This window comes from Microcaecilia unicolor, chromosome 9, assembly GCF_901765095.1.
Source record: "Microcaecilia unicolor chromosome 9, aMicUni1.1, whole genome shotgun sequence".
NCBI classification, from domain to species: domain Eukaryota; kingdom Metazoa; phylum Chordata; class Amphibia; order Gymnophiona; family Siphonopidae; genus Microcaecilia; species Microcaecilia unicolor.
Window position 1 is genome coordinate 144,451,725 of NC_044039.1, and position 18,623 is coordinate 144,470,347.

General features: G+C 45.5%; 1 protein-coding gene across 6 annotated transcripts in view; it reads left to right on the forward strand.

Annotated features, from left to right (window-relative positions):
* CAPN3 (calpain 3) overlaps nt 1-18,623 on the forward strand; it is a 129,545-nt gene that overhangs the window by 35,752 nt on the left and 75,170 nt on the right. For 3 of the 6 annotated variants that reach the window (XM_030215244.1, XM_030215246.1, XM_030215245.1), the window contains exons 3-6: nt 6,388-6,506; nt 7,800-7,933; nt 11,284-11,452; nt 15,581-15,718. In XM_030215244.1, coding sequence (XP_030071104.1) covers nt 6,388-6,506; nt 7,800-7,933; nt 11,284-11,452; nt 15,581-15,718 — 560 coding nt within the window. The remainder of the gene's footprint in view (nt 1-6,387; nt 6,507-7,799; nt 7,934-11,283; nt 11,453-15,580; nt 15,719-18,623) is intronic. The other 3 variants (XM_030215247.1, XM_030215249.1, XM_030215248.1) reach the window with 1 other exon arrangement.

The following is an 18,623-nucleotide window of genomic DNA, read 5'->3' on the forward strand; positions in this document are numbered from 1 at the left end:
TGTAGCCCTCAGTCTGTCTCTCTCAGTGGCTTGAGTTCAGTCCTTGCAGGTTCAGGACGGTACAGGCTCCCAGAAATTAAGGCTGTAGGCAGGTGCATGGGAGTGGAAGCTGAGCAGCTGCATAGTGCGAAATAGCAAACCCTGTTTACACCTTTTCCGTCCTCAGAGCATTAATTAGAGTGTCTTCTGTACCTACCTGTTCCCCACCTAATCTCTGCTGTATGATAGCCACACACAATGCTCCAGGTTCCTGGTGTGGCCACAGCAAAAAGAAAAGACAATGGGCTCCTTTTACAGTACTAAGGTACCCTAATAGATTTTTTATGTTCTAAATGTTAAGTCCATTTTATTACTTAAATTTTTTTATCATTTAGTACACCTTAGTAAAAGGACCCCAATGTCTGGCTATGGATTCAAGCCACCTGACAGCATGCCACTGATGTACATCTATACATGAGTACATTCCCACTGAAAACTGATGGATGAAAATCTACACATTATTTCCTTATTCAGCCTGAACCATGACCCCAGGTATACCTCCCCTCAATGTGGCTACAAGCATGTACACTATGGAACCACGCATGCACTTTAAGCAAGATCTTGAGAGAGCCATTTTCAGACAGTTTTGAAAATTACCCTTTGTATACTGTCATGGATTATAGTATTGAAGATGTTGTTGGTTTTTTTTTTTTATTATAAAAGTATCATGACTTTTGGGGAAACAAATCTTCTTTTACTAACGTGTGCAAAGGTCGTAGATCCTGCTTGCCAGGATTAAGCTTTTTTTTTTCAATATTTCCACTAGCACCAGAAATGGTGCACACTGGGGGCAGAACTACTGCCAGCACCCATGTTGGGCCAGCGGTCATTCCGGGTTGAAATGTGGCAACTCTTTAGTAAAACAGTCCCTAACCGATTAGCGCTGGGCACACCTACTCTCCGCCCCCAGACCTGCTCCCAGTGCTAAAAAATATTCTTCTGCAACTCTTCCCTCTCTGCACCCCACCCCCCAGTGACTTTTCGCCCCTTGCAACCTTCCCTCTTGCCCACCATTAATTACCACCCTGTTGAAAGGTAGGATGATAAGAGGAACGTCATTTTAAATTGTTTTGATTTCCAAGCCTCTTTATGACAATAATAAGTCATAATCTATGACAGTGGTTCCTGCACCCTAAGGGGTGTGGGAAGAGAGCAAACAGGGTGCATGGGAGGGTTTTTGAAATCTGAGCAGAGTGAAGGCAGTTCTTAGTACAGTTTTTGGTAATATATACAGTGGTGGAAATAAGTATTTGATCCCTTGCTGATTTTGTAAGTTTGCCCACTGACAAAGACATGAGCAGCCCATAATTGAAGGGTAGGTTATTGGTAACAGTGAGAGATAGCACATCACAAATTAAATCCGGAAAATCACATTGTGGAAAGTATATGAATTTATTTGCATTCTGCAGAGGGAAATAAGTATTTAATCCCTCTGGCAAACAAGACCTAATACTTGGTGGCAAAACCCTTGTTGGCAAGCACAGCGGTCAGACGTCTTCTGTAGTTGATGATGAGGTTTGCACACATGTCAGGAGGAATTTTGGTCCACTCCTCTTTGCAGATCATCTCTAAATCATTAAGAGTTCTGGGCTGTCGCTTGGCAACTCGCAGCTTCAGCTCCCTCCATAAGTTTTCAATGGGATTAAGGTCTGGTGACTGGCTAGGCCACTCCATGACCCTAATGTGCTTCTTCCTGAGCCACTCCTTTGTTGCCTTGGCTGTATGTTTTGGGTCATTGTCGTGCTGGAAGACCCAGCCACGACCCATTTTTAAGGCCCTGGCGGAGGGAAGGAGGTTGTCACTCAGAATTGTACGGTACATGGCCCCATCCATTCTCCCATTGATGCGGTGAAGTAGTCCTGTGCCCTTAGCAGAGAAACACCCCCAAAACATAACATTTCCACCTCCATGCTTGACAGTGGGGACGGTGTTCTTTGGGTCATAGGCAGCATTTCTCTTCCTCCAAACACGGCGAGTTGAGTTCATGCCAAAGAGCTCAATTTTTGTCTCATCTGACCACAGCACCTTCTCCCAATCACTCTCGGCATCATCCAGGTGTTCACTGGCAAACTTCAGACGGGCCGTCACATGTGCCTTCCGGAGCAGGGGGACCTTGCGGGCACTGCAGGATTGCAATCCGTTATGTCGTAATGTGTTACCAATGGTTTTCGTGGTGACAGTGGTCCCAGCTGCCTTGAGATCATTGACAAGTTCCCCCCTTGTAGTTGTAGGCTGATTTCTAACCTTCCTCATGATCAAGGATACCCCATGAGGTGAGATTTTGCGTGGAGCCCCAGATCTTTGTCGATTGACAGTCATTTTGTACTTCTTCCATTTTCTTACTATGGCACCAACAGTTGTCTCCTTCTCGCCCAGCGTCTTACTGATGGTTTTGTAGCCCATTCCAGCCTTGTGCAGGTGTATGATCTTGTCCCTGACATCCTTAGACAGCTCCTTGCTCTTGGCCATTTTGTAGAGGTTAGAGTCTGACTGATTCACTGAGTCTGTGGACAGGTGTCTTTCATACAGGTGACCATTGCCGACAGCTGTCTGTCATGCAGGTAACGAGTTAATTTGGAGCATCTACCTGGTCTGTAGGGGCCAGATCTCTTACTGGTTGGTGGGGGATCAAATACTTATTTCCCTCTGCAGAATGCAAATAAATTCATATACTTTCCACAATGTGATTTTCCGGATTTAATTTGTGATGTGCTATCTCTCACTGTTACCAATAACCTACCCTTCAATTATGGGCTGCTCATGTCTTTGTCAGTGGGCAAACTTACAAAATCAGCAAGGGATCAAATACTTATTTCCACCACTGTATATATCCTTTCCCTTTTTACTTCCTACCCTGTTCCTTTTACCTTATCTAATGTAATTGTAATTGATTCCTGTACTTTGTAAGCCACTTTGAGTCTGCTTAATGTGGAAAAAAGTGGGGTATAAATGTTCATAAATAAATAAATATATATATATATTACATTTACAAGGTTGTATGATGCTGTGTTTTACAGTGATTGGCAAGATAACTATTAGCGCATATGGAGTAGTCATTGTGGAGTCCTTTTTCTAAGGTGAACCGAAAAGTGGCCTGCGCTGGTGTAGATGCATGTATTGGACACACGGAGGCCCATTTTTCAGTGCACCTGCAGAAAAGGCTTTTTTTGGGAGGCCGAAAATTGACGTGTGGCAAAATAAAAATTGGCATGCGTCCATTTTGGGCCTGAGACCTTTCCGCCACCCATTGATTTAGCAGTAAGGTCTCAGGTGTTAACCGGGCGGTAATCATCAGCGTGCATACACTGCTGATTACTGCCTGGTTAGTGCCACACAGTGGAAAAAATATATATTTTCTGCCGCGTGTAATGGACGCATGTAAAAAATGAAATTATCGCATGGGGCTCGCAGTAGCCGGGTGGTAGTTCCAAATTGATGCGCATTGGATGTGTGTAGGTGCCTATCCTGCTTATTTTCAAAGGAAAAGGGTGCCCATCTTCCGACACAAATCGGGAGATGGGCGCACTTCTCTCAGGTGCGGCCAAATTGGCATAATCGAAAGCCGATTTTGGCCACCCTCAACTGCAGTCCGTCGCAGGAGCGGCGAAAGTTTAAGGGGCGTGTTGGAGGCATAGCGAAGGCGGGACGGGGACGTGGTTAACACATGGGCGCCCTCGGCTGATAATGGAAAAAAGAAGGGCGGCCCTGACGAGCATTTGGCCGACTTTACTTGGTCCATTTATTTTCAGGACCAAGACTCAAAAAGGTGTCCGAACTGACCAGATGACCACCGGAGGGAATCGGGGATGACCTCCCCGTACTCCCCCAGTGGTCACCAACCCCCTCCCACCCTAAAAAAAAAATTAAGAACATTTTTTTGCCAGCCTCTATGCCAGCCTGAAATGTCATACCCAGCTCCATGACAGCAGTGTGCAGGTCCCTGGAGCAGATTTAGTGGAAGCAGTGCACTTCAGGTAGGCGGACCCAGGCCCATCCCCCCCCCCCCCCCCACCTGTTACACTTTTGGTGGTAAATGTGAGCCCTCCAAAACCCACCAGAAACCCACTGTACCCACTTGTAGGTGCCCCCCTTCATCCATAAGGGCTATGGTAGTGGTGTACAGTTGTGGGTAGTGGGTTTTGGGGGGAATTTTGGGGGGGCTCAGCACCCAAGGGAAGGGAGCAATGTACCTGGGAGCAATTAATGAAGTCCACTGCAGTGCCCCCTAGGGTGCCCGGTTGGTGTCCTGGCATGTGAGTGGGACCAGTGCACTACAAATGCTGGCTCCTCCCACGACCAAATGACTTGGATTTGGTCAGTTTTGAGATGGCTGGCCTCGGTTTCCATTATCGCCGAAAACCGAGGCTGGCCATCTCTAAGTCCAGCGATCTCAACATTTAGGTCGACCATCTCTAAGGTTGACATAAGTGCTGAGATTTGGCCGGCCCCGACTGTATTATCGAAATGAAAGATGGCCGCCCATCTTGTTCAATAATATGGTTGGCTCTGCCCCTTCCCGGGGCCGTCCCCGGAGATGGCCGCCCCCATTCGATTATGCCCCTCTATGCACCTTAATAAAAGGGCCCCTGGGTTTCTTGAGAAGATGTCTTAGTTCATTTCTTATATGAAAAGATGTGTTACAGTTAGAGGTTGTGTTGTGAATTGTTGTACCACTGTAATTTTAGTGACGTTAGCACTGTTAGTGGCAGTCACTAGTGGACACGTGTCTTAGGAAAGGGGTGTGAAGGTTTCATTGATCAAGAGGTACAGAACCAACAAAGGTTAAGAACCCTGATCTATGATCTCAAATAGGTAAATGGCATTTGTTATTTTGGCTTTATTTAATAAAGTTTTCTGTCACTATGCCGGTTTTTTATTTTTTTTAATGAGTTGAGGGTTTCTGCTTGATACATTTCTCCTGATTATTCCAGAGGGTGGGGGTGGGGGTGTATTACTAGAATGCTCATTTCAGGGACAGCTCCCCTCAGAAGTCTATTTATAGAAGGGACATCAATAATTGTACAGAGCACACTCCTGAGTGGAGTTATAAAATAGAATGAAATAAAGCAACAAACCCGGCAGATTTCCTCCTGCTCCTTTAGGGTTCCTTTTACTAAAAAAGTGGCCTTCGGTAGTGCAAACGTGTCTTTTGGGCATGCGCTGGGACATTTTTTACCGCATCTAGGAAAAAGGGCCTTTTTAAGGGGCCGGAAAATGGACGTGCGCTAAAATTGAAACCAGCGCGCATTTATTTTCGGCCTGAGACCTTACCACCACCCATTGTACCTAGCAGTAAGGTCAATGGGTGGTGGTAAGCATGCAGTGCGCTCCAACTGCTGCTTACCGCCGGGTAAGCAGCCTGCGGTAGAAAATAGAAAATTATTTTCTACTGCAGGATTCGGCATGCTCCAAATTCAGAATTACTGCCTGGCTCATGCGTTAGCCGGGTGGTAGTGCCGATTTGGCATGCTCTGTATGCGCATAGGCCCTCCCACACCTCCCCTGAGTGTTGTGGTTCATCAGAACAGGTATCTTTTGGGCTCTAGTGCCATAATCCTTCATTTAAAGCTAGCCAGGGACTACCGCCTCTCAACTCCCTTAACCAAGTCATTATAGCAATTCTTTAGCAATGGGCTACACAGTAGAGCTCTTTCTGGAGCCTTACAACCATGGGCAATAAATACTGCCACAAGGTTGCACCATTGCACAATGACTAGGGGAGAGGGACATAGGGGAGAGGGAGTAGAAGGCCTGACCTGGGAATTGAACCTATTTCCTCTTCATGGCAGTGCTTAGCAGCCTGGGTTTTGTTACATTTTCACAAACATCTAGACATAAGCATTTACACTGGCTAAAGAGCCGATATAAGTGATTGTATCGTAAGTACAAGCATATTTCCTGTCACTTGTGCTAGTATTCTGTTAAGAAATGTAAGCACCTACTTGTCTTTACAAAATAGGCTTGACATAGGTGTTTGCTTACCCTCTTAGCCTAGATGCCCTGTTATAAAATTATCATCTTAAAAACCTATCATGTAACAGAAAACAAAAAAGTATCTTCATTTTTCTCAGCTGTTTCAGAAATCCACGTAGAGGTTTTGCAGAGGATATCATCACATTTATTGGCTGAGATAAGAGAAGCTATATCTCACATGTTTTATTGTTAAGTGTTATATGTATCTGCTCATTTCATAAGTCACACTGTAAGGTATATTTCTTAGGCAGCCTGAGAGGAGATTCTAGGGATTGTAGTCCAGGCTCTGGGATGCTATACTTCATTCTCACCCCTACCTCGTATCCTATGAAAGGCATTGTGTTGTGATACCTTAACTTGTTTCCTTCCTTACAGGTGACTGCTGGTTCTTAGCTGCCATTGCATCATTGACACTGAATGAAAAGCTGCTTTTCCGGGTCATACCTCACGAGCAGAATTTCACTGACAATTATGCTGGTATCTTTCACTTCCAGGTAGTGATGGCCATTTATGTTATATATTTTTCAGCGTTGACCTCATAAAGTTGTATACATATCCAGCAACACTTCCAGCCCAACCTCTTTATATGTGGCTAGATTTTATACACTTCAAAGTGTGTGCCTATTATTTCACTATTGTGCGGGACAGGTAATTCAAACTTTGGCAATTGGCTAACTTAAAAAGTTAACCATACAAACCTTTTCAATACTGACCCATTTCTTTCCACACAAATCAGAGAGTGCTGAGAATGTTTACCAATTTCAAAGCAGACAGTGCCATTTCCAACAGTCTTAGCTAGTTTGGGGTCTGATAGCCAAGGTAATTCTCATAGCAAGGATGTCCCATGATCCAGCTGCTGCTTTTTGAAATATGCAACCCAACTATACTTCCCAACTCGTTCCTGTGACTCAGCCCCAGACTTATCTATTTATCTACCCTTAGGCATGGACAACTGGCCATCAACCCCTACTGGTTGAGGATTCCCCACTGAGGCTGTGGCTAGCCTAAGGAGGTGTCTTCCTGGGATGACACAGCTGAACTGCTGTCAACCTAGGAAGAGCAACTGCTCTGATAGGGTCATTGCCCAAAAGCAATTTCTGTCTATTGGGAAGTCTGTCCCTGTCTGTGATATGGTATTTTTAACAGGAAAAGATCTGTGAAAAGGCAATTTCCACACTTGTAATTACTAATGAAAAGACACTGAACATATGAAGAAGCTCTTCAGCTTAGCCAACAGAAAGTCAATAAAGTTGAACAGCTATCAGTAGATGTACATCACTGAAATATAATATAATATATCCTTAGACAGAAAATAACCACCAGAGCTAAAGTTCTTTTCTCTCAGCTGCCCTGTGATTCCCAATGGAGCATTGTGTATTTGCATTGTAGCCATCATAAGCCTCCATGTTACCCATATACACAGAGACATTATAGGCTCATTTTCAAAGCACTTAGACTTACAAAGTTCCATAGGTTACTATTAAACTTTGTAAGTCTAAATGCTTTGAAAATATGCCTCTCCAATGATCTGTATTTAATGTTCTCTCTGGTCTTTATGAAATAATAGTCTTTCATAATTGAGGAAGTCTTTCATGATTTTTCATAGAACAGGGATGGAGTGGAGGTCTTTCATATCCCTATAGTATCTGAAAGATGCTCTGGTGGTGATGGATTCAAACCAGAGCCTACATTTGTGAAAAGTAACTACATCACTTCTACTTTAGCCTTTCTGCTTTGTGAAAGTGGGTAAGAACCTCAGTTAATTTTGCATTGCATTTTTATTTCAGTTCTGGCGCTACGGAGATTGGGTGGATGTGGTCATTGATGATTTCTTACCTACATACAACAACCAGCTGGTCTTCACTAAATCATCCCACGGAAATGAGTTCTGGAGTGCTCTTCTTGAAAAGGCCTATGCAAAGTAAGTGTGTGCTTGCAACTCAATGACTGGTCTAGAAACTTGCAGCTGAGTGAGAGCAGATCTCTTGCAGATTTAACATCCTGATGATACTGTTTAAATGCCTGCAGATGAGATGTCTGAAAGATCTGGGAGACTTTCTATAGTTTGGAAAAAAAACTGGTGCATCATTTGGGTTATCCCAAAAAATATAGCCAACCACTCCTTTGCTGTTGTGTACTGTTGTCAACCACTTGACTTCATTCCATCTTTTTGGATCACCTTCTTAATGAGATTGAGAGGAAGCAAATTATTTGAGGTATCAAAAGGGAGTAAAAGCCTGGCTACATGAATTGACATTTGAAGGGTAATTTTATAGCTGGGCACCTAGGCTGTCAAGGCAAATGTTGTAGAAAGGCAACATGTGCGTCTGTATGCCATTATAAATTACCCCAAGGAAAGCAAGTTCTGGCATTTGCATGTGCTCCAAGGTCAATATATTTGTGTGTGTGCACTTGCTGATAAGAATAGTTGCCAACATATATTTTATAAATGCATGTATGCATACCAGTCTCACCCAAATTCTCTGCCCCAGGCACACCTATGCACAGAAAACAGCATCTACTTTTAGGCAATATCCACATAGGCATTCCCAGGGAGCAGAGGCAGAATTACAATGTACCCACAGACTTATTGTAATGCCCCAATGCTCAGTCACCTTGATGGGGCATACTGATGCTAAGGGCATGTTAAGTGGTGTGCCACCACCATTGAGGGCCTTAATTAGAGTCCTCCAATCCAGACTAGGAGGTTGAGCTCATTTTTTTCAACAACCTGTTCAGCCACTTTTTGCTAACTGTATTATTATTTGCTCATATTACTGTATTGACTTCAATGAATTACACCCCTGCCCCACCTCTGTTCAAAGGGAATACATTGAAAACTACAAATACTGGTGCATCAGGTCTAGTACAGGTCACTAGAGTAGATGTGAGTGTGCTGAGGGAAACAGACTGTTCTGATGATTCTTTTTTCCCCATTTCTTTCTTCCTCATCTATCTTCACTTCAGCGCCTTTCTCCCTCCCTACACTGACCTTTTTCTCTAGCTCACCAGACCAGTGGTGACTTCCCTGTGGATCCATTGATTACATGGGGAAGACGCTGCAAGATGAGGCAGAATTTTGAAAGACCCAAATGCCTTGTCTCATAATTTGGTCAGAACAATAGAATTTAAAGTATGTGAAAGCTCCTTCTACTGAGCTCCTCTTACATTTATAAAACTAAGCAATCAGGGTACTGTTGTGATAATCCTTATCAATGCGCCAGGCGGATGTCATTCAGTCTACCTATTGCTACTCAATAAAACTCCTGTGGATTTATTGTAATGGCCTCTGGGCCGGATTTAAGATCATAGAGGACGGAATTCAATAAATGGTGCCAAAAAAATTCAGTGCTAAGCACTGTTCTGTAGAGGTCACATGCCTTGTATAGAATAATGTTTAGCATGGATCCAATGCCTACATTTTGGGCACCAGACTTAGCCTGCTCAAATCTCAAGTAAATAATGGCTTAGGCAGTATTCTGTACTTCAGCGCACAACATTTCAGAATGCCCCCGATACGACCATGGCCACACCGTCTTTTGAAATACATGCCATGGGAGCTAGGCACCATGGCTTATAGAATAGCATGCAGCCAGATGTGCATGCAAATTTTAATGTGCCAATTAATATCAAGAATTGGTTGTTAGCACCCAATTATGATGGGTCAGAGCTCATTACCTAACTTGTTTGCCTGTGCATCTCATAAGCATAGCCGAAGTTGGGCGCACGACTTTGCTCTTAAGGGACCCTTTTACTAAGCTACATTAGGTGCTAAAGCACGCCTAACACAGCATAAAATGGCGCACTGTGGGACACGCTCAGGCATCCTGCAGCAACTGCCAAATGTGTGTGTGCTAACTGTGAGCTTATATATATATATTTTTTTTTTGAGGGAGCATTCAGGGGGTGGAGAGTGAGCGTTCCTGCACTAACCAGTTAGCACAGCTACATTACCACATACTAACCAGTTACTGCAGGGTTAGTGAGTGAGCCCTTACCACCTACAAAATGGGTGGCGATAAGTGCACCCAAGGTAATTTGACAAAATGGACACATGCTAATGACAACATTAGCGCATAGCCATTAATAGAAAAATTAAGAAAAAAAATCATTTTTACTGCTGTGGTAAAATGGCCTTAGCGTGCTGGAAAAACACACATAAGAGCACACTAAGGCAACTTTTTACTGCAGCTTAGTAAAAGGACCACTAAATAAATTGGCAGGTGTTGGGAGGGGGGGCAAACAGGGCAGCTGCCCTGGGCCCCACAGCTCCAGGGGGCTCCATGGTCCAGGCATCTCTTCCCCTTCTCCCCACCACAGTCCATCTTCTCCTCCCTTCCCTTCTCAGAAGGGCCCCGGCGTGGCAGCCATTCTCACAAGCTGCCTACGGCTGCCCCAAAGCTTTCCCTCTCTGCTGCAATCTGCCTGCCCCCCCCCCCCCCCCAATGTAATTTCCTGTTTCTGTCTGGGTGGACTGCGTCACGGCAGAGAGGGAATTCTTCAGGACAGCTGGAGGCAGCTCATGAGGATGGCTACTGCACCAGAGCCCCTCTGAGAAGGGAAATATAATTTTTTAAAGAAGATCACAAGGTGAGGGAAAGGGAGGGAGAGATGGACTGTGGTGGGAAGAGGAAGAGATTCCCAGACCAAGTAGTAGCAATGCAGGTGGGGAGATGGGGGAGGGGTGATCAGGGATCAGGGGCCGCCTCCTTAATTTCTGCCCTGGGTCCCACCATGTCTAAAACCAGCCCTGCCACTAAATAAATTGTTACATTTCTATCCCACGCTATCCTACTGTTCTAGGTGTGTTACAATTAAAGTAATGGGGGCTCATACCAGTTACCACCTCCTGCTCCCATGTGTGCTTGCTATACAGTTTGGGGGATAATTCTGTCACTACCAGTTTACTTCCACTTTGAAAATAATCCCTAGGGGTATGCATTTACAGCTGCTATTTGGGGTGCACAATTTTTCAAAGTTAAAATACTGCATGCTTTTGAATTGTTGAAAATATACATGTGAGTACAAACCCTACCTCAATACCACCCTCAGGAATGTCTCCCTGACCTGCAGGTAAAATTAAGCAGATACAAGCTATATGCATGTAACTTTACCCTCCACATAGGGCAGGCAACATTATAAAAGCATTGCTTTATTTACTCAGGTATTTTGAAACTTACCCTTCCTAAGTTTGTTCCAGCAATGAAATACCTTATTCTCTTTCCCCTTTAATTTTCTCAACCCCGTTCATTTCTGTTCTACCTCTCCAAGGCTGCACGGGTCTTATGAGGCTCTTAAAGGAGGCAGCACCACAGAAGCCATGGAGGACTTCACTGGCGGGGTGACTGAGTTCTACGAGATCAAGGAAGCGCCCAAAGACTTGTTCAAAATTATGAAGAAAGCCATTGAGAGGGGGTCACTCATGGGATGTTCTATTGATGTAAGTTCTTTGAGGGGAGAGATGGAATCACTGAGAATATAGGGAGGGGAGTCATCAGGAGTAATATTAGTCTGTTAGAAAGGGATCTCAGAACTCATTAACAACGAGGAACTTCTGTTTAATCCAGGGGCCCGGTAGTAAGAAATTATATTCAGTCTTTACAATTTGTTTAGCAACTTAATAAATCAAACATTTAAAAAGATAGTGCCTGATATTCAAACTGGTGTAACTAGGCAGAGAGGCTTCTGCCTGGTGAAACTGCACTGAGCAGGTCAGGAGGGGCTATTCAGTTGCACTTAACTGGGCACTGGTGCTGAGCATCATCTCGACTGCCATGGCACTCTGCAGGCAGTGCCAGGGGCAGAATCTGGGTAGATCCATCCAGGAGTTATGAGGGCATTGACAATATTCAGTGCCGGGCCAGTACCTGAATAGCAAAGTGAGCCAGTAGGACCATAAATAGTAACCCTATCTTTGCCCAGTTATCTATGCAGGTACAGCACAGAATATCGACTGTATCCACATAAGTTTTGGGTACCACCACTGACCTGGATATTCTGTACCTGTGCCCAGATATGGCTTGGCACTGAATATCCAGGTCTAAATTAGCCAGTGGCAGTCAGCATTTATTAAAAAAAAAATGTTTATAAAAGCTCAATGTTGACCCGATAGATTCCAATTGTCTTTTAATGTAAGATAGATCCCGTAAGGTAGGTGGCGGATGCCAACACCGTTTCCCCTGCCAGGCACTCTCCAGCCATTTCATAGTATGAACCATGCAGGGCCCATAACAGAAAGTTGCACTAGTTATGCTGGCTGTCCAACATAACCAACCTGTTCAATAAGGCATACCACAATGATCCATCCTAAATACCAGACAACGAAACTTATACCAGAACTGGACAAAACCAAACTCTCTATACTTGACTGCTTCATTTGCTTTGTCACTAATGAACTTTAACGCAATACCACTTTATTTCTCATTCCGGAAATGAATTCTCTATACTTGATTCCTTATTTAATCTGTCACTTATGAACTTTAATGCAATACCACTTTGTATTTCTCATTCCGGAAATGGCGATCGCCATTACAGAACAATGTAAGCCACATTGAGCCTGCAAATAGGTGGGAAAATGTGGGATACAAATGCTAATGCAACAAATAAATAAATAAATATCTAGCACAGCTTTATCATACTAACAATGGACACTGAGTCAGCAAAAGGCAAGAAGAAGTCATGGAATATGGGACCTGTGGGTCTGTGTGTTCATATGTCCTTCAGTGGCCCTGTTCCCTGCTCATACATGGGCTCCTGTTACATAGGAAACCCATATAGAAGGTAGGCCCATTGCAGAGCCTGTGAACACATGCTGGCTGACAGGACCCATCCACCTCTGTCTCCACTACTCCTGGAGGGGTGTCAGGCTTCCTTCCATTAAGGCCCAAGTTTAAGTGTGGGCATTCAGGCTGTGCCTGGCATTGAGTATCCTCAGCATAGGTTGGAATCGGAAGTCTCTGTAGCAGTGGCGTCACGAGGGCAGCTGACACCCGGGACGGGTCACCGCTGCGCACCCCCCGCCGGGTGCAGCGTGGCGCACCCTCCCCCCTCCGTAGCGCAACCCCCCCCTGCGAGAACATACCTGGAAGGCGATGAGGGGCGGGCGGGAGAGCCAATCCGCCGAGTGCACGCTGCTGGGGGGTGTCGGCGCCTCGCTGGTTCCTTGCTCTCTCTGCCCCAGAACAGGAAGTAACCTGTTCCGGGGCAGAGAGAGCAAGGAACCAGCGAGGCGCCGACACCCCCCAGCGGAGTGCACCCAGGGCGGACCGCCCCACCGCCCCCCCCCCCTTCCTACGCCACTGCTCTGTAGACAGAATCCTGGATATGGAACTCACAAGTGGTATGAACTAGAGTCAGAGCTTTGAGGAAAGCAGGATGAATGACTGGAGCAAGAGCTGAAAGTGGAATTAGAGAGCAGATAGCAGATCAGTCTGGAGGAGAGAAACATGGCAACAAGGGCTCCATGCACATAAGGCTTGATAGGAAGCAGGCTGGTTAGCCTTCAGGTTGCTGTAAACCAAGGAGGTTAGAGTGAGAACAGGAGACAGTATGAGGCTTTCTAGCCCATTATATGGGTTGAAGCCAGTAGGCGTAGCTTGCCAACAGTAGGTGGAGTCACAAGTACACCCAAAACAATAGCAAATGCTATAATTGACAGCAATGGCAAAAGATTATTAAAAATAATGGACTGCCAGGGCCAGTCTTAGGCAGGTCGACAGGGGCGGTTGCAGAGGGCCTCACACTTCCCGGGGCCCCGCAGCGCTCCCTCCTGCTCCCTTCTATTGCTGCGATCTGACTGCTTTGCCTCTCCTCCCCCGAGCCGCAGGGTGCCCTCCTGGCATATATCTGAAGCCATCCTGGTGGTCTAGTGGAGTCTTCGGGGCAGGAAAGATCCCCAGTCTTTCCTGCCCGCTGCCGGCACTGACCCTCTTGCTGCTGCATCGCTCTTTAAAAATGTCTGCTGAGACTTCCATCATGTCTGCTGAGACTTCCATCAGTCTTGCGAGGCCGCCTTTGGAAGTCTTGTATTTACATATAGAAGGTGTAAGAAATATAGAAATATATGGCATTTTCATATAATAGGCCCTAGCTAAGATGTCTTTAAAAGAAAGCATTTTACTGTATCATAGCTGTTTGAATCATTGCACAAAGGAATTTGTACTAAGCAGGAGAAGGGGGAGGAAAAGGGGGTGAGAAGTCCACACTGCTGGCAGACAAGCTTTAGAAAAGACACACAGGACCCAGAGCTGAGGGAAGCCAAGGTCACATCTGCAAGATAACTATGAACAAAGAGACTACAGAGAGGGAGGGGGGAAGTTAGGGGGGAAGAGAGTGAAAATTTCAGAGCTGCTGGTACACAGAACCCTTGCAGAAAGATGACCATCAGCGAATGAGAAAAACTTAGGGGCAAACACTTAAATGTAACTATAAAGTCTATGGAATCTTATAGAAATCTGTGTGTGGAGAGGCAAGCTCCAAGTTCAGAGATGCCGGAACACACCCATCCTTGCAAGGATGATTTGAATAATAAACTGCTTAATTAAGCTTTGATTCATCAATCTGATTTTATGAGTCCTATTTTTGTATAGGTTCTCAGGTTATCTAGGGGCTATTTATAACAGAAGGTATTTACTGAGGAAGACACCAGATGGGGATGTAGAGAAGGGAAACACATGACCGCCCACAGGGGCCTCCTGGAGCTACCCTGTTTGCAGTGGCGATCCTAGCCAGCATGACACCCGGGGCGGATCGCCGATGCGCCCCCCCCCCCCCCGTGCAGCGCGGCCCCCCACGGCGAAATGACACCCCCCGGGTGCACGCCGTTGGGGGGGGGGTGCCGCGGTGCGCGCCTGTCAGCTGAGTTTGCTAACTTCGCTGCAGCTCCCTCTGCCCGGCCGGAACAGGAAGTAACCTGTTCCAGGGCAGAGGGAGCTGCAGCGAAGTTAGCGAAGTTAGAGAACTCAGCTGACAGGCGCGCACCGCGGCTCCCCTCAGCAGCGTGCACCCAGGGCGGACCGCCCCCACCGCCCCCCCCTTGGTACGCCACTGTCTGTTTGCCTCCCTTAACGCTGGTCCTGCCTTCAGTGGTCATTTGGAGCACCTTTTTGTGACTTAGTCATTATTAAAACAGGTCTAGGCTAAAATGTCTAGATTTTAGCCCTGACCGTTTTGCTTTGTTCCATTATGGCAGAAAAATATCCCAAGTATTAGGAATTCCCAAATCCTGCCCCAACACGCCCCTGACATGCCCCCTTGTGATTTGGACACACTTCAGACAAGCTGCATATAAAAATGTCTTAAAATTAGTTTTGAAAATAGTGATTTGGGAAAAAAATATCCAAATGCCGCATTGTGCTGCTTATTGGACGTTTTTCTGTTTCGAAAATGAGCCCCATAGTATAGGTAAACTACTTTGGTTGTACCACAGAATATCAAATCCATGACCCTTTACCCTTTTACGTGTGATGAAGCCCCTCTCTTTTTCACAGAGATTTCCGTTTCATTTTTCTCTCTTTCCTTACTAACTTTTTTTTTTTGTTTCACTTTCTTTTCTTATTCTCGCCATCAGGATGGTAGAGGATTTTCTTACGGGCTTGCTCCTCAAAGCAATTTGGGAGAATTAATTGCCAGAATGGTGCAGAGTGTGGGCGATGCACTGGTTGACAAAGACATAGACCCCAAAGGAACAGACGGGAAACCATTTGTGGTTTGTATGCCAACTGGCCAGCAGCTCTCTACAGTCCCACTAATGTGCTTCAGGATTTCAGCAGCAATTTGCTGCCAGCGCTGCCTGCCCTTTGTGTTGGTGTGCTGAAGAAGGTAGAGAATGACATGCATAGGCACCCGGTATAAGAGGCTTGGATAGGCTAAGCCTCCCCTGCTGTGCTCTGAGAGGTTTAAATTGTTGATTTACCTCCATCCTCACAGCAGGAGCTGCAGTGAAAGCCCTCTAGCCTTGTGTAACCAGTTGTAGAAATTGGTTTATGGTTTGTTTACCTTACTGCTGGGAGAGCAGGGGGAGGGGGGGTGGCTGGGTTGCCAGGGAGATATTTAATGAGGATGACTTCCTGACCTGCACTGAGAACAGATAGCAGCAGAATCGGACAACCAGACAACAAAGGTAGAAAAGATCATTTTATTTTCATTATAGTGTTTGGAATATGTCCACTTTGAGAATCAGGTGCTCAACATTAAAAGTTTATATTTATTTACTTATTTATGGCATTTTATCCCACATTAAACATGAATTAGGGTGTTTTGTGGCTCTACATGAGAATTGTGATGATATAATCCCTTGTTTCATATTGTTGACGGTCTGCATTTTCCGTATGGGTGGTATATTGGTGTATTAGGTTCTGCCCAGTGTAATATTTATGGTACAGTAAGGTTCTGAGTGTGTTTTTGCACAAAGTTGTGCATAGTGTTTTGCAGTTGAGCGATTGTGCTCAAGAGGACCATACCCTCTTCAAGAAGCTGTTAAAGACCTACTTCTTTGCCAAGACTTACTCCCTAATTTCCGCTGTTGATTGATGCACCCCCTTGTCCCTTCCCTGCCTAGCTCATACTGTTAGATTCTCCTCCCCCTTTTTGCATCTTGTACGCTTTTCTGTGCTTTTACCTTTGTAATTTTTACTTAACTTTCTGTAAGCCACATTGCGCCTGCATGAGTGGGAAAATGTGGGATATAAGCAACCCATAAATAAATAAATATATTTATTTATTTTTTCTGTGTGTTATCAGACAATTATGGATTTAAGCTCCACCCCTGGCCCCACCCCTAACCCCGCCCCCTTTAGCCTCCCCAAACAGTTGGGCCACCGACCGCCTATGATGACACGGGAATGGGGACCCACAGTAACCACAGGGATGGGGGCAGGGACATATTCCATGGGGACGGGGACAGATCCCACGGGGACGAGGCAGGGAAGGGGACAGAGCCCGTGTCCCCAGGTCACTTTCTATTTTGAAGCCTGTTAATGAACTGGACTGTTATTTATGTTTGATTGATGCAGACGACAATATTTTTATTTTTTGGAAAAACAAGCAAACATGCTGGCCACAGCTAGCAAAATTTGCATGAGGATCCTGTACATCCTGCTACCAGCACATCTTCTAAGAAGACATCTTCTATAGCAGGAGGGACTGTGGAAGACAGGAGAGCTAGACTGAATCCTGAGATTGTTGATGACTTATTCATCCTCAGATTAAAAAATCATAACAATGCTTCCTAGGGTTCTTCCCTCTAGGGCCATGATGGCGAACCTATGACACGCGTGTCAGTACTGACACGCTTAGCCATTTTCGGTGACACGCGGCCGCATGTGGCCGCATACAGAGAAGCAGCGGCGTTCCCCGGGGCGGATCGCCGATGCGTCCCCCCCCCCAGGTGCAGTGCGACCTCCCCCCCCCCCCCGGCGAAATCACCCCCCCCCCCGGTGCATGTTTACCCGCTGGGGGGGTGCCGTGTGCGCTCCTATTGGCTCCCTCCGAGTCCTCCGCTTGTTCCCTCCCTGCTGCTCCCTCTGCCCCGGCTCCTGCACGGCCGTTAGGGGATCTTTGACCTCACTTCCGGCCGGCGGAGCAGAGAGCAGCGGAATGCCGTGGGGGACGCATCTCTGGGGGCCCTGTGATCGCCATTACCACATAACCACAGCAACCATCATCCAATCTACTGTTCTGGGGTGTCGTGGATTTCTAATTGACCATCATTGCTGAGATAGGTGAGGGGGAGGCTGGGAGAGGCGAGGGCATGTGCTATGGGTGCCGTTTCCCGCCATTAGAAATAGCGGCAGCCATCTTAATTTACATAAGGTGGTCAGTTAGGCTAGTTAACCCCTAATTGCCTGCAGGGCTAACAGGCTATCTATAATTCTATCTTCTGTCACTGCCCCCCTGATGGAGAACCCAAAAAATAAAAAACCAAGGTTAAGTAAAGGAAGTGGTAGTAGCAGTAGCCGACCCTTTCAAGAGACATGGACCGAGATGTATGGCATTATAGAAAAAAATGGCAGATCATTTTGCGTTCTATGTACTGAAACGGTAGTAAGCAGAACGTGGAATATAAATAGACATTTTGAAACTAATCATTCCCAGCTCTTGAAAAAAAGTGAGGATGAAAGGAAGGAATACATTTCCAGGCAGCTACACTTTTATAAGAGCCAATCTAAGTCCATCCTTAAATTTGTAAAAGGTTCTACAAATTTAACATCTGCAAGTTTGAGCATTGCTCACTCCATAGCTCAGCATGGAAAAGCACTCAGTGAGGGAGAATTTATTAAAGAAGCTCTCCTAAGATGTGCACCAGTTCTATTTCACGATATGCAGAATAAAGATGCAATTATTAAGAGAATATCTGAGTTACCAGGAAATTTGGAGTGCCTGGATCCGATTACCAGACACTTTTAGCACCCTGAAAAATATAGCAATGGCTTTACTCACAATTTTTCCCTCTACGTAGTTTTGTGAAACCTTATTCTCAGCGTTAAATAATATCAAAACCAACAAAAGAAACAGATTGAAAGATGAAGTTAGTAGTGCTTGCTTGGGCTTGAAGTGTACAAAATACCAACCTTCAATTGAAGATTTAGCCAATGAAATTCAGCAACAAAAAA